This window comes from Salminus brasiliensis, chromosome 8, assembly GCF_030463535.1.
Source record: "Salminus brasiliensis chromosome 8, fSalBra1.hap2, whole genome shotgun sequence".
Lineage (NCBI taxonomy): Eukaryota > Metazoa > Chordata > Actinopteri > Characiformes > Bryconidae > Salminus > Salminus brasiliensis.
The window spans coordinates 37,832,324-37,850,065 of record NC_132885.1 but is presented as its reverse complement, the minus strand read 5'-3'; the positions used below and the strand labels follow the sequence as shown (position 1 = coordinate 37,850,065).

At 38.6% G+C, this 17,742-nt stretch overlaps 1 protein-coding gene across 1 annotated transcript in view; it reads right to left on the bottom strand.

The window, feature by feature from the left end:
- The window catches only part of kif5c (kinesin family member 5C), a 55,144-nt gene extending 39,351 nt beyond the window's left edge, over positions 1–15,793 (bottom strand). The window contains exon 1 of the mRNA XM_072686518.1: positions 15,289–15,793. Coding sequence (XP_072542619.1) covers positions 15,289–15,414 — 126 coding nt within the window. The 5' untranslated portion in view covers positions 15,415–15,793. The remainder of the gene's footprint in view (positions 1–15,288) is intronic.
- Between the last annotated feature and the right edge of the window lie 1,949 nt (positions 15,794–17,742).

The following is a 17,742-nucleotide window of genomic DNA, read 5'->3' as shown; positions in this document are numbered from 1 at the left end:
CATTGTTTCTTCTGAAATCAAGGGCATTAAAAATGTTTATCCTGCTTTTGTTGGAATAACTGTCTCTACTGTCCAGGGAAGGAGGCTTTCCGCTAGATTTTGATGCATTGCTGTAAGGACTTGATTGCTCTCACTGACAAGAGCATCAGTGAGGTCAGGATGGTGGATAATCACCACCCCTCCCCACATCATCCCCAACTCCCCACCTCATCCCAAACATATCTGATGGAGCACAATCCATCCTTCAATGCTAGGAGTCTTTATACCCCTCTAGTCCACGTTTAGCATCAGGCATGGTGCCAACAGGTTCATGCTTATCTGCTTATCCAGAGAGTGCCTTAGTACTCCTCTGCTGGAACTGGACAAGCTGTGTGTGTAAGTGTGTGTGCATTTGCACAGCAGTGTCAGCAATGGGTGCAACTTAAAGCAGCTAAATGCATTCATTAAAAGGGGTGTCCACAAACATTTGGCCATGTAGTGTAATTAAAGTGTATGGATGCATGGTGATTAGAGATACTAACAAGCTAGCAAGAGTGCGTGGCTGTTTCAGGATAGATGTGTTACTGGATCAGACCGGATTCATTCCTTTTTCCCCATGTCCCGTTCCGCATTTCCCAGTACACACCCCAGTACACACTGATATTCTATCTCTAATCTCTAAAGTTCTTTAAAGATTTGCATAGTGCTTTCACACACACATACACACACACACACTCTCTCTCTCTCACACAAATGGGTTCTCAGTGTAGTGTTACTGCTGATTCAGCACCTTCAGAAATCCACACACATACTCTACATCCACTGTAAAGCACAGGAAGAATGGTCATCCCTCTGCCACACTGCATATGTCCATAACTCACTGTTCTTCTTCTTCTAAGTAAATAAAATTACACTGCGAAAGACAAAAACTCTATAAAGAATCTATTGAATTAAACTGATATTAAATTGATATTAAAATAGCCTATTAAAAAGTAATGTAAATATATATACATACAAATATATATATATATATACACACACACACACTGACGATTGCCCGGATTTGGACTCGTGGAAGATGTTATTTTTGTAGGTGTAGGATGTCGGTATAGGATGTAATTAAATATAATTAATTGGGTTATTAATTAATAGGGGTGTAACAATGCAGCGAACTGCCATTACATTAATTACAGTGTCTAAAACAACAGCATTAGTCAACAGTACAAACGTTTAAAACAACCAGCACTAACCTGCACTAACACCAGACGCCACCATAGGCTGAATGTATCACTGCAGCCCTGGTAATTAAATGTAATTAACTGAGAGACTCATTAATCAAGTAGCTCCATTTGATTTGCACAGCAAAAAAAAGTCATAGCTCTAAATCTAAGAGTTTACACAGGAAAATCCTTCAGCCACTCATTATTTTTTTTATTCCACTGACAGATGTCTCTTTTGAGCACTTCTGAGCTCAATTCTGTACTGTTGAAATCCAATGAGTGTGTGCGCTTTTGTCTGGGGCGTTAATTGTCCCGTGTTCTAAAGCCACTGGCTCTCATTCGGGGAAGTGGGTTTTCTTCACATTCTGTTTGATCAGGTCAGCGGGGGTCAAGCCACCCTGCTGGCGCGGCCGCGAAAAGCTCTCGCATCGGCGCGGAGCCCGTCGCCACGGAAACTGGGGCTCAGCATCTCTGATTGGCTGACAGACAAAGCCAGGTGTCCCTTGGCAAATGGGGGGAACATGGAAACATGATTGCTGGTAAGGCGGGATGTCTGTCTCTATTTGCAGCCGTCTCTCTCCCCCTCTCGCTCTCCCAGGCAACAGCAGCTGTGGAAATCTCCTGTACAGCAATTTTACACAAATATCAGACATCAGAACCACTGCATCATGAGAATCTCGGAGCCGTGTTTGTAGCGTGAACAGGGCCGGACCAAGCCTTATATAGGTGGGTATAGGCGGTATAGGGGGCCCCCTATACCACCACCTCAGCACCAAATGCTTCATCCTTTCATAGGGAGAGAGATATTGTGCAACATGCTGAAGCACCCGGACCTTTATGGACCACCCACGTGGCGCATTTCTGAATTTGCCCAACAGTGGAAGCAGCCAATAGCAGAAATGGATTAATTTAGTATTGTTGTGCCAACTATTACAAAAACCTGTGTAATATCCATTTGTTCGATATTCAATGTTATTTTTGAAATATGTTTTTTTATCATGATATCTTAGTACTCTTGGGGGCCCCCTGGTGGCACTGGGGCCTTAAGAGGCCACATAATTCGAGTATGCCTTGGGCCAGCCTAAAGGTGTCAAAGCATCACCTGTATTGAAACATTTGAAAGACCTCCACCGACCCTCTACCAGTTCATGGACCATCTGATCAGGTAAACCTACCATACAGGTCCACTATGTAGGTTTACTATTACTCAGTGCAATAGCTCATCTGTTGCAGCCCCCCTCATCCCCTTCCTCATCTATCAATCAAAAAAGCTACCACTCTAGGACCACCACTCAGCATATTGTAGGTATAGTGTATCAGGCAGAGAAGCTATTTTTTAAATAACTGTACATTATTTGGCCACTTCTTTGGAAACACCCACCTTGTCAGTAGACTCTGGGGTTTTATAGAGACTACAGCACCTCCTTTTTCAAAACGCAGTTGGTGTTAGCACCTGGTCTTTATATACCTGCATGGACATCCAGCATTGGTTAATCTGCTTCCCGACACAGCGTGAAAATGCCTGAATGCAAAAGTAAGTAAATAAACACAGATTCGTTTCAGTGTATCTGATTTTGTGCTGCTGAAACCAAATAGACCAAATATTCTGAAAGAGTTTCAAGTCAATAATCAAATCAATCCCACATCAGTAGAAATGACAGGAGGTTATTTGGTCATATGGGCCAAATTAAGGCCATCTATTGGTGTTGTTGATAAACAAAAAAAAAATCGATACTTGCATCTTAATAGGTATGCAGATGATTCTGAATCGATTCACAAATGTCAAAAATCGATTCTGTAAATGTTAAAACAGTGACAGAATCATAAGTCACCATAACTGTGGTTCCCCTCATGTGCTCCGGAGCAGTGAATGACAGCCACACGGGTGGACGAGTGGGCAATAGGACAATGCTTTTACATAATACGCTTTTCTAAGCATATGGAGAATATCGCCAGTGCTCAAAGAACAATGATCAGCTGCACCTTTCATTACGAACCGTGTAATTAATCTGATGTAATTCGATGGAGGGCAGAACATTTTGAATAGAACTCGCTGTACTCAGTATGCAGGGTCTTGCAATAGTACTTTTTAGGAATCTGTTGCTACTGATGCATTTTGTCTGCAATTCTGTGAATCACGATACATATCATGTGTTGTGAAAAATGTCTATAAATTATGATATAATATTTTTTTTACCATATCAGCCACCCCTAGCTGAGCTGTTAGTGAATGTAGCAGAGGAACTAAAAAAAAAATTCTGTACAGAGTAAAAAGTATTGATAATTGTCTGATCATCGCATTGCAGCTCTTTGAATCGTAATTGGATCTAATCCTGAGATCCAGCATTGGTTAATCCAGCAGAATAACTTCTTAAACTATGTACATTTCCCAGTTCTCCAGTTCTTCTCCCTCATAACTGCAGATCTCTCAAAATGCTCAATTATAGTGACCCTATAATAGAACCCTGTGGGACTTCACAAAGTATGCCTACTACCAAAGACTCTGTAGTAGAGCAGCATTGCAGTTAATAACAGACTAACAAACTAATAAACCTAGTGTTCAAAAGGTTAACATTGCTGCATGCTTTTAGATACACTTCCAACCCTCACTCACAGACACACTTAGGCCTATAACATCAGAATATCGCCTTTCTTGAAAAATAAAACGTGGACACCCTATTATATCCCCACATTGTGTCACATTGGTTAAATCTGCCAAATGTCTTTTACATTGTGTTGTTGTTTATTAATGAATGGACCAATAAAAATTATCTCAAATTTTCTTTTTATATACAAAATACTTCTAAACCGTATTACAAATTACTACAAATTCTTTTTTTTTTTCAAATGAGCAAATGAAAAATGTGGTTTTCCATGATACACACATACTTTTATCAGCCTTTTCCCTTTTGGTGCACATTTTAGGATTTGTATTTTATGCTTTTCTTATTATTACATTTTTCGCAAAGGTATTTTGAGTCTATAAAAAAAGTGCTATATAAAGAATACTAGACATTATATATTAAAATATATTAAGAAATTAAAGTAAAATTAAGCAAATAAAGTAATTTTTCATGCAACAGCAATTAAAAAGCATTTCCTTGTTTTGCCTTCATTCCTAAAAAGGCAAAACAATAAAAATTGACAATAATTAACCTTTAATCTTTCATAGATTACAAAATACTAGGGGTAAAAAACTTTAAATGAATGTGTTCAACAGGTTACATTGCTGTATGATCTAATCATCCACAATACCAAATACCAATCATAAATTCATTCATTAAACAATTAACAAATTCATTAATTTAAAAGAGAAATAATTTGAACCTATTATTTTTATTTTGTAAAATTACTATGATGCCATTTTGGCACCCAAAATGTATTTTTATGTTTTAATACATACTATTCTGAAACTAAATCCATGATGCACATCCTTTAAAAAAAGTCTCTTCAATCAAAAAGGCCGCCTCTACAGCGCAGAACTACAGAACAAAGACCGTCTCTCTGCACCACACAGCGTGCAGATAGGAAGTCCCTCAAGCCATGATGAGGTACACGTTCAGCAATCTACAAACACAAAGCGCTTCTGTGAGCAAACACACACAGCCAGGAGAAACACACACACACACACACACACACACACACACACACACACACACACACACACACACAGAGGCAGGCTGAAAATGGCATCTTCTTTTGGTCAATAATTGATGCGGTATCTCTAGGGACAGTCAAGGCCTTTCCAGGCAGGCTGGTGTGTTGCTGAACTCAGGGTTTCCATCCCGGCTCCACCACAGCTTGAGGCCATCAATACTTTCAACTGTGTTCTCCCTTCGACTCGCTCATTTTAAATTCAGACAAAACCATTACAGTCTGCAGAATTCAAATTCAGCTACGAGGTTCCCCATGTGATCGTTACCGAGCTAAGGTAGCTCAGGGTTTCTCTGATAGGGCTGTTTCCTCACTTAGCTATTAATAATACTTCATTTCTAAGGTGCATTGGCATCCTCCTTCTGCTACATACTATAATATCCATGAGTATAATTGGTCTCCATATCTCTGGTTGGGTAGCATCACCCTCCATCACTCAGCCATTGTGGGCCGGGGAAGTGCTTGGAGGGCAGTGAGCGAGGGCCAGTGAAGAAAGAGGGTGGTAGCTGGGTGCTACGTTAATCCATAAGAACAACTACAAAATGTTTTTGTTACTACTTAAAAGTTTGAGTTCCTTGAGGGACTTCTGGAGATTCTCTAATTTGAAACTATGGAGGAACCTCTTAAGATGCTTTAAGTAACTTTTAAGAAAAGGTTTTTTAGAAGAAAACGGTTCATGAAAGTTCCTTAAAGCCCCTTTAAAAGGTGACGTGAAGCAGCTAATAAAATAAGAGCTTATAGGTTTTTTTAAATAGGCTTGTAAAACCACATCTGAGCATTTATCACCCCGACCAAACTCACACACTTACTATTCATACAACAAACAAAACTAAACACGTTCAATAAATCCATTCTATAGCACCTTTAATATAAACAGATTTCTGAACAATATTTTGCATGTAAACATGGCATTTGTACTAGTACTGTAATTCAGTCTGTACCATAAAAATGTCAAATTTCAATATCCAGACTTTATGACCCAAAATATCATGGTAATACACAGTCAAATTGCTTCCCCTGCAAAAAGGTGCCAATAAAATATTATATTATAATATAAGATATAAGATATTAAGATATAAGACAATAAGATATTTATATTAATTCCCTTTACATGTTTTATATGTTTGGTAAATGCAGTGTTTTGTGACCCAGATAAACTATAATAAGCTTGAACAGAATTTACTGAGTGAATAATTTCACAAAACTAGATAGAGGTTCGGTACCAGATATAGGTTTTATAGTACCAATGGCCTGTACTAACTGACTTATATAGGAGAGTGCTCATTAATTCTATTATAAATTAAGTAAATATTAAGTTTTCAAGCAATAGCATAAAAACCTGTTCTGACAATGATCAGATTTCTTAAAAAGGCCAAGCAAATAAAATATACGATTAAAAAGTATAAAATGAATGTGTCCACCAGGTTGTGTTAGAATATGATTTAATATCCAAAATACTAAACCAATAACAAATTAATTAATTAATCAATTAACTAATTAATACATAAAAAAGAAAGAATTTGAACCTATTATTTTTATTTTGTCAAATTATTATTATTATGCCACAGAGTAAAGCAGCAAAGAAAGCAGGCAAAAAAAAGAGTGATCACAAATATAAACACACACATTAAGACGGTAATCTGGCATAGAAAATGTGTCGGTCCCATGAGAATCCAGTGTGCGTGTGACTGTGTGTGATGAGCTCAAGCCTTTGCAGCAGCTTCCATGGCAATGCATAAATATTCTGCTTAGAAGGCCAAGCATCACCCCAGCAATCATGTCTCTCAACCCCCGCCATGCTGTCACCACAGAAACATACATTTCTCACAGTCACTTGAGCTGCTCTGAAGTCCTGTTAACAGAACACGTCCGTATCTACCGGCCAACAGAGCGGCCAGCGCCCATGACCCTGGAGCACATTTGGTGGGTACCGTCCACTGCGTACCACAGGAGCTGCCTGACGTTTTGGACACGCTCCTAGCCATCACAATTTGGCTCTTTCCAAAGTGTCTAGGATCCTTACGCCTGCCCTTTTTACTCATCAACTTCCAGAGCTGACCCCTGTAGATCCACCCCTTGGCACCCAGATGCCGCAGTATGATGAAGGTGTGTAGATTAAGATGTATGTATTAAGGGAGTAACCTTGCGCTTGACCTCCAGTTCTATATTCAGCATTTCATTAAGCCCTTGTTATTTAACAAGGATAAAAAAATAAATTACTATATATACTATAAATGATCTACATCATGGAATCTGCATGAGATGAGATGACGGGGATGTTTAAACAAGTAAACAATGGACTAAAAAATGTACATTTCAGTCTGTAGGCACGAATACCAGCAGATCTGTCATTATAATTTCCATAATACAATGACAGCCCCTACAATGATAGCACGGATATTTCCACGCTCTTCCATGACTAATTACAACACACTAGGCGTCACTAAAAACCTGGTGTAGCCAGACGCTGGCCCCCTTCCCCCTTTCCGCTTATGGTAATTAGACTACATTTGTGACACCCCCACTCAACACATCACAAAGAAAGGTTCCCCACCTGATAAGGACCATTAACGAGGCGTGTTTTGTTAAGCGATGGCGGTAATGTATGTGCATGTTTAACATACAGTACGACAGATCGAGGTGTCGTCCTAACTGTATCAGAAATGATTACAAGCCCTGGGGACAGGATTTGCTTGTCTAATGCATGTAACGGTCAATTTTCGGATGAGCGGGGTTATTAGCATATGAATAGTGTTCAGGGTGGAAGAGACTTTCTTTGGAGGAAGGTGAAATTTGGGGAGGGGAAGAGAGGGGGGTGGGGGGGTGGGGGGATTACAGACATTGCCCATTGTCAGTATTAGGAAAGACACTTGGAAAATGTGAAATAAAGCACCAGGCACTCTTCTGTGGACATCATGAGGCTACAGAAAAGAGGGAAAAGAAAAAATAAATAAAGAACATCCTTTTTTGATATTGACAAAGATAATGACACCGTTAACCATCACAGGCCTCATTTAACCTTATGCCAGATGAAGTCTGTGAAAGTTTAATAGGCTAATTAAATCCTCTGTGCTTTACTAGCCTAACCAGATACACTGAAGGGAACTACTAATTATTAACAATCCAATCAGATAGTAATACTTCATTAAAAAAGCTCTACCAATATTTAAGAGTCCTTTAATATCATGAATCATCTCAGTAAATGTGCACGTATTTGTAACTGTACTATGTACAGCGAAATGTGTCCTCTGCATTTAACCCATCTGTGGTAGTGAGCAGCCAACTCCACAGGGTAAAGGGCCTTGCTCATGGGTCCAACGGTGGCAGCTTGCCGAGCCCGGGTATCGATCCCACAACCTTGTTATCAATAGCCCGGTGCTCTAACCGCTGAGCCACCACTGTCCAGTATTTAAGTGATAAAATTGTGAGGGACCTGTGTGTGGCCCTACGCTTCCATACCACACTCTCATGTACTGAACAATTCATAGTCCTTACTGAATCAACATCCTCCAACGTATGGGCTGAAATACAAGCAGCTACTCGCAAAGCCGGCAATCTACTTGCTTAGCTGTCCATGTCTGTATTAGTCTACAAGCCAGATCCTCTCCAACAGTTCTTCAAATTATCACACGAACAACATAGAAAGCAGAAAAAGAAAGAACAGGTGCAGCACTGCTTGAAGTCTCACTTTACAATGTTCACACTGAGTGGCAAAAAACCCAATAATCAGCCTTCATACAGATCATACATTAATCACCAATCGAACACAACAGGTCTATAGTACCCTACCAGGCGTCAGTAGCCAATTTAATATTTAATACACTGAAATTTAAAAAAAGGAGAATCAGTCTAATCTCTATTACCACATAAACTCATGCAGATCCCAGCCATCAATAACAATAAAGGCCCAGCAGAGATTAGCAATGAAACCGAGGCAAAACAGATCTCAGAATATAATGAGCCCCGAATTCGGCAATAAAACCAACTGTGTAGAAACACACACTACCAAAACACCCCCTTAAAAAGTTTATTTGTCACATGCATAATGGATGGATAAAGTGTAACGCTGCTGGCCAATGAAAACTATGTAGCTGCTTCTGTACACTGAATGAACAGACCAATACAAATGCTCTAAATTAACCAGAATACACTGTTATTTTACATGAACTTCATTTCAAAGTTAAGACCATTTTTAAGACCTTCTGTAAAGTCACCAATTTGAATATGCATGTTTTGTTATGATTGATAAACAACAAAAAATATGGACATAAGGAATATATAGAGATTAAACTATAAGAAAAGTAAATCTATATACAGAGAGAGAATATAAAAATAGCAGTAGAGACGATGGATGAGGTATGGGATGATGTAATATGGCTGATGTATAATGTGCAGAATATGTACTCAAGTATACACTCAAGTATGATAATCTGTTTGGTACTTTTTGATGTGACACTGGCCTACGTGATGAGCCCCCATCCACTCAGTAAATGTTTATTGTGAGCGTCCTGACCAGGGCTCGACCGAGTGTAATTTTTAAAGTCTTTTGTCAACAACAACAACAACAACAACAACAAGAACAACGTGACTGTCGTCCCGCCGCTTGCACACAATTGTAGTTTTCATCACTGTGTTCATTAAAACATCTCCAAAGCTTCTCTTAATGGGAGTCTAGTAAGGACGCACCGATCCCTCTTTTTCTGTTCCTATTCAGATAACATTTACATTTACATTTACGGCATTTAGCTGATGCTCTTATCCAGAGCGACTTACAAGGTAACTTGTATTACAGAGGTGGTCCAATGTAGTGTTAGGAGTCTTGCCCAAGGACTCTTATTGGTGTAGCGCAGCATAGTCACCCAAACCAGGAATCGAACCCCAGTCTCCCACATGGTGGGGTAACTCACTGGCCAGTAGTGGTGTTATCTGTTGCGCCACACCAACCACTCATATAAGATAACGATACATGAACTTTGCGTATCGGCTGATAGTCGATACCAATCCAATACCATTGCTAAATTAATAAACCATATGCCTGACCATCAGGGAGAAAGACAGACTTAGGGCATCAGGATTGACGTAATCATGACTTTACTAACTTTGTAAAACAAACAACAACAAATAAACATGGATATAAATGAATCCAATTTGTGTTTACTGGTCACTAAAATGAATAACTGTGCTGGACCTCGGCACAGTGCTGTCTGAACTCAGGACTTTTCTTCTGAAATCCGAAGTCTGTGAGACTAAAGAGGAGCTGGCAGCTCCTCCCTTCTTAGTTCTTCTTACATGGAAGAGAAGCTGGATTAATGGCTGATAGCTGATGACAGGTCGAGGGGGGATGGTTAGATAGATGGTAAGATAGGGGGAGACTTACAGTTTGCGGTGATGTGTGTATGATGTCTGTAGGTTACTCTGGGTTATGAAGCCTAGAATAATCAGCAGTGAGAGAATCGGTTTCCGTGAATGGATCGGTCCTTTGGATCAGACTAATTATCCGATACACGATCCAGCTAATGTTGTAAGTATCGGGACCAATATCCGATCCTATTATCGTATCGATGCATCACTAGGGCCTAGTATTATTTATAGCCATCATCCAACATCTGGTTTGGTAAATCAGGTGGGCTGCTGATGGAATTGAACACGTCCACTCACGCTGTGCTGGCTGGTGGGTGGGGGGGGGGGGGGGGGGTAGGGGCTGTCAAGGAACAATCTGGAACCAAGTTTTGTTCTTCAGACTAGCTCACAAAATCTTACCTACTTTCTTCAGAATGAGAAATTCTTGCTCCACTTTCCTGCATTTATGTTTACCTGCATCTGTTTTATTGGGATCTGGAGTTTTACAGTGAAAACGCTCTTATTGCTGAGAGAAATGACTTTAAAGAATATACTATGCTTAGAATAATGTACTAATAATGTGCCTAAAACATCTAGTGGTCATACACATCCTCTCAACTGGACTAAGGAATGGACAGTACCTACACTACTACTACCACTACCTCACACCAGCACAATCTTCTGGTCAGTTTTCCAGTTGAGACTCTGGCAGTGTCTCAATTTTACTACAAAAAAAAATATTAATACACTAATCCCCTTTGTACTAACGGGAAGTGATAAAGCGTTGCCATGCCAACATCCGTCACTGCAAGTTTCAGTTTCAGTTAAAGTGATTTTATCGTATCACTTGTATAATAGACCTGTTTATTCTTTTGTACTGCATCATGTACACTATCTGTATAATACATATACACATATACTTATTAAGCACTGCTGAGTCTTAAATTTAGCTGCTATTGTAAAATATTGTCATTTGCACTCATATTACATACCATATTAGCTACAAACACACACAGGCTGTAATGTAAATGTAAAATATTTTGTGCAGAGTGAGAATTTCATTATACAGTGTAAAGGCTTGTTCCTATATAACAATAAACGCTTGATTCTGGAGTCTTTCATTCGAGGTGTGTGCCAAAACCACTGAGTAAAACTCTAATACCCGATTTCAGCAAAAAGGGAAGCTTAATGGCTTGCAATAAGCGCTGTTCCTGATTAAGCCAGAAATTCACTTTGCTGGTCTTACAATGAGATTACAGACTGTTTAGAAGCAGAAAACACAGCCAAGATTAGACTGAATAATTACACCAGAGAAAATGGACGTTCATTATGGGTTAATTTTAGACGTGCATATTAAATTACCCATTTAGATTAATCATTCATTGATGTTTTTCACATTCAGGCACACAACCCGTCAAAGAAAAAAACAACCACTACTAGGGGTCAAAAAAGGGTCCTATGTTGACCAAATCTCACATTTTCATTGATATGTCTGGGTTACAAATGTCTTACAGCTGATGATGTACCTTTACATATTAAGTAGCAAAGTATAGTGTTTTGTAAGTGGTGATCCAGCCCACAATTTACTGCAAAACTACACTGAAAGTCTACTCCACCTAATATTCCTGCTGAAAACCTCAGAAAACCTTCAGAAAAATGTTTGTAAAAGTGGACGTTATAAAACACGTGACTTTTGGGAGGAGGAACATGTCTAAAACCCCTTGAGTTTCCCAATCTAACGTCCTATAAATGCTCATCTCAACCGCCCATGTTTATAATTAAGTTTCTGCACCCTACCACCCCGTCGCCCCTCTTTAACTCCGGTATATCTCTCTGTCCAAGCTCCACCTATCTGAGGAAGTTTCAGCCTCCCAGTTTAATGCCGAAGCCGCCAAAGTTGATGTTCCAATCTAGCAAAACGCAAAATAAATAAAAATAAAAAGATGTTATGGCATCTTGTGGTATCAAAACAAAACCAGGAACTTTCAAGATCAAATGGTTTTATATATATATATATATAATACATACAACCATTCGATCTTGAAAGTTCCTGGTTTTGTTTTGATACCACAAGGTGCCATAAACAACCTTTTATTTTTATTTATTTATTTCCATATATATATATATGGGTACCTAATTCTAAATCAAAAATAAGATAATATTAATTGTAAGAAGGTACAAGGGCTGAAAGGAATGACTTTTCATTTTGCTCTGGTAAAGATAAGCTATTCCCCAAAACATAAATGAAATATTCTGGACTATTTGGAATGTTTTCTTCAATTCCTGACAACAAAACACACAGGTGATGGATAATAACTATTAAATAACTAATAAAACTTACTGCTAAAATGCATTTATTATTTTGGTACAATGGTACTATTTTTATGATTTATTTTTCTGTTCTTTATAAAAGACAATAGAGAGATGTTTAATTTGTTCAATTGTAATTTGGGCAGACTACATCAAAACCTTAAAAGTCAGGTCAAGTCAAGTTTCACCAAATCAAATCAAGTCATACTTGTAAGAATTAAGTCATTATATTGTCAAATGTCAGCAGAATGGAAAGCTAAACCAACTCATTAGAAAATAATTTAAAATTTGGACAGAATCTGTCATCATTTGGGTGAAATCAGTTGAAATCTTAAGAAAATACATCAGTATACTAGTAATAGATCTAAAGAATGAGACAATAACTACAAATCTTGAGATAATAACTCAAATGTGGATAACATTTGTCAAAATCCTGAAAACTCATTATACTGACACCTTCCAAAAATCTAAATAATGAAGGAAATGTCAGAATCTTAATCAAAATATATATTTTGTTTTAGGAGAAGGTGAGAAATTGTAAATATTTAAATAAATATTTAATTTTATTAAACCACACATTTACTGAAGCTAGATGTACATCAAGCAAAATTAAACGTGAGAGTCTGGTAATGAGAATGCAGCCACTTAAACTAGAAAGAAAATCATTTAGATTCACTTCTGATTATTAAGATTATTAAGCCATACTTGTCTGTATTATCAAAAACGAGAACCCTTTACAACAAAATAATTTACTTCTTAGAGCTGCACGTCAGAGATAAAATACAACATGCCTACTGCAGTATGCAGTGTCCACTGGTGGGATGCACTGGCCTGCATCACTTTGGCCAAAATCCAAAGTCTAAACTCATGATTATAAATGATTATAATTATATTCTAAAAACATACAACAGCACACAGTTCATTTACAAAGTTCGGCATTTAGCGATATCGATATCTAGAATTCTAATATCGCAACAACCGATATCATTCAGCCCTGTTTAATACTGTAAGCTATTTATCTACAAGTAAATGCATTTAGCATGTCCCTTAGCCTTGTATGATGTCAGTTTCTTCAAACAGGCTACTCAAATACAGCCGACATACAGTAATGTGAAAATATCTGGACATCCCATTAAAACCTTTGTCTTTTTTTTTTTTAACATATTTAAATATCTGGGAATCTTTTTAACATTATTAAAAGTTGAAGGTAAAATAACTAATCAAATAAAACTATAGAAGGACTATTTTTTGGGTTAAATGGGCTGAACTGACCTGGCCATGCTGGCTGTAGTTTCACGTAAATTATTTCCCAGGCAGAGGAGCGGCTGATTTCTAACAGCTGATCAGAGAGCCTCAAAAGCTTTGATGTTGATCCTCACCACTCAACTTCAACCATCAAAAGATAACAGTAAATAAGTATTAATAAGACAGGCTCCTCCAAAATCCTCTCCAACCATCTTCTAATCATCTGCGGCTGATGTTCTGCCGCAGACTCTCATTTTACACATTTTAAGTAGTGGTGGATTGTCCTTATTTTTCCACTCACAGGAATTTGCATCTGCAGTTGTATGAATTACAATTTACAGATTGTATTTCTTCAGTTCTGTGTCTCTTAATATTATTAAATTGAAATGAAAAATGTATTAAATCAGATATCCAGATAAAAAAACATAAAAAAAGGTTTTCATGGGGTGTCATCATTTTTTCACATGACTGTACATCCTATACAGGCTATTGTGTGAAAGCCAAGGCGTTGATTTATCTAGACCATCTAGACCAGACATCAACATCTCTTTAACTGAACTGTTTAAACAATATATTCATTTTTTAAATACATTTTGAGACAATATATTCTCAATAGCTAGCTAAAACACTTACAGAAAGTCCACATTTAAATACAGGTTATGATTTAAAAAAACATGTATGTATGTATGTATGTATCTATCTATCTATCTACCCATCTATATATATATATATAATTTTAAAAATATATATTTTCTGACAATATAATACATTTTCACCAGCTAAAACACTAACAGAAAGTCGGCATTTAAATACAGGTTATGATTAAAAAACATTTATATATATATATATATAATACTTTTTACATATTTTTTGACAATATAATAGCTAGCTAAAACACTTACAGAAAGTATATATATATATAAAATTATAAATAATATATATATATAATTCTTTTAATATATTTTCTGACAATATAATATATTTTCACTAGCTAGCTAACAGAAGGTTGACATTTAAATCAGGTTATGATTTTAAAAAGCATATATATATAGATAGAAGAGACAGAGAGAGAGAGAGAGACAGAGAGAGAGAGACAGAGAGAGAGAGACACACACACACAGAGAGAGAGACAGAGACAGAGAGAGAGAGAGAGACAGAGACAGACAGAGAGAGCGAGAGAGCGAGAGAGAGAGAGAGAAAGAGAGACAGAGAGAGAGACACACACACAGAGAGAGAGAGACAGAGAGAGACAGAGAGAGACAGAGAGAGAGAGAGAGACAGAGAGAGACAGAGAGAGAGAGAGAGAGAGACCTTTGGTTTGAGGGCTATTTAAACTTCCCCACAGGGTGCTGGATGAACACAGTCAACACATTAGATGAACAGCAGCCTCCTCCACTGGGTTAAGCACAGCGTCACTGAGGACAGGGGTGTATTTTTGGGTGAGGGGGTGAGGTGAGTTAATGGGACTTCACTGATCAGACAGCTAGCGCTACAGTTACCATGTTCCTGAGGAGTGCTGAGGAGACTGACGTTCACTTACCGAGACCACCACCGTCTCTTCCCCTTTAAATTTGGGCACATACTTGTCTCCTCTGGTGATTTCCGACTGGTTGAGTGGCCTGAACCGGCACATCACCTTCACCCCGCACTCAGCCGCGTCCACCATGGCGAAAGCAGACCGCAGGAGCTCTGATTATATCCAGAAGAAGTTGGGACAACTTGAAAAAGGAAAAGCGCATCAGCCACGTATCTCCATCAGGTGCTCGCTGCTGCTGCTGAGGCTGCTGAGGCTGCTGCTGAGGCTGAGGATGCTGAGGCTGGTGCTGAGGCTGAGGCTGCTGAGGCTGATTCCCCCTCTGAGATGCAGCTCCCCGCGGTGGTCAGGCTCTTGTCCACGGGGTTAAATGTTTGGGGTGTTTGAGGTCAAACTGAGGAGGGAAACTGAGGTTAAATAAGAGCGTGTAGATGAGCCCCCTCCTAAACGCCCCCTGCTCCGCTGTTAGGTGCACTGAGGTGAAGACTGCAGTCGCTGCATCGCCCTTCCAGCAGCATCAGTCCCAAAAGCGGTGGTTTTCTGGAACACACCCGTTTTCCGGAACGTCCCGCCTTCTTTGCGCTGGGATTGGCTAGTGGGGATCTAAGGACGCGCTGGGATTGGCTAGTAGTTTATTCTCTCAAGTAAGGCCGCCCATTGACACAGTGTGAACCAATGAATCCCACACAGAACACACTAACACCCTCCCACACACACACACACACACACACACACACACACACACACACACACACACACACACTCTCCCACCTGGATTACGTAGCATGTATTGATGCTGTTCACTTACTATCCGACAGCGCCTCCAAACGGGAGGCTACAGGCACTGCACTGCTTGACCGTAAAGTCAATGATAATGCAAAGGGTCCAGTGGTCCCCCCCAATGAAAACTAAGCTGTATAAAATATAAATAGATATAATAGATTCTTGTCTTTTTCACTTCAATATTAAACTATTAAACTAGTTTCTTAATTCCTTAATTATTTTAAACAATTAATTTTATTGTTCTTGTTTGGTAAAAAATAAACAGTCAACGCCTCTGTTTACTCTAAATGGTTCAGTCCACCCTCAGAACACTTGCAGGCTGTGCATTGCAATACAAGACAACCATATTCACCACGTATTCATGAACACACACACAGTGACAGTGAGCACACATGCCCGGAGCGGTGGGCAGCCATTGCTGAGGCGCCCAGAGTTGCAGAGAGGTGAAGGGCCTTGTTCGATACCTACAACCCTCTACCTCTGCGCCACGACAGCGGGTGCTGAGTTGACAGTAGAGTAATGCACCATGCTGAATTTAAAAGAAAAACCTGGAGAGGGAAAGAAAAGGACGACAGCATGCCATCCAGTTGTTCTGGAAGAAAGGTGTGTGCAGTCTGTGAGAGGTGCAAATGAACCTGTTAGCTTAGCCCATACTGAAATATGCTAACACTAGTTATTTAAGATAAAGTTAAAATCATTTAGCCAACTTTTAATCAGTGCAGCCAAAGTTTCTAGCAGCTAAACGAGCTGTCCCTGCCTCTGCCCTGTGCCAGGACAGGCCGAAGCAGCTTCAAGCTCAGCAGCCCGGTCTATACCCCGCCCCATATCACAGCCCTACTCCCAACTGAAGGAGCAGCACTGTGTAGACAACGACTTGTCAAGGAATTGATTATTATAAGATTCTTATAATAATAATAATAGTAATAATAATAATATTTAATATTAATAATGATACATCTTACTGTACACTGTAAATATAACAGTATCCATTAGCAAAGCACTTTGTAAGTCGCTCTGGATAAGAGCGTCTGCTAAATGCCATAAATGTAAATGTAAATCCATTAGCTACAATTATAATGATGATAAAACATCTAGAAAATGTTTGTAAAAGTGGTGTGTCATATTTTAGTGGTTTTCCTGCAGTTTTAGTGGCACTGCAGCTGTTTGACCACCAGGTGGCAGCAATACCCCCAAACCCAGGCACTTTAGGCCTATTTGACACATTACACTCAGGGTAACAACCAGTTCCATTCACTCAGTGTCATGTACTGACATTGTAATTGTACTGATCCAAAGTATTTCCAAATGCTAAACCAAGTAAATGTAAAAGTAACCCACCTTTCACTCATTTCTCTCTTTCACATTTAGCTCCTAATTTTATATATATATATATATATATATATATATATATATATATATATATATATATATATATATATATATATATATATAGACCTCTTTTTTAAGTCATAATATTTTGATGTCACAGAAAATATATATTATTATTGCACATATAATAAATGAGAAGTGCATTATGACTACATTTTGAACATAAAGCTGCACAAATGTTGTACGTGGACCATGCAATAATAAAATCTAACTTTTCAGTGGGGTAGTATTATTATTATTATTATTATTATTAGAAACTACTCCAAAAGTGCTTAGGGCCTGATAAAG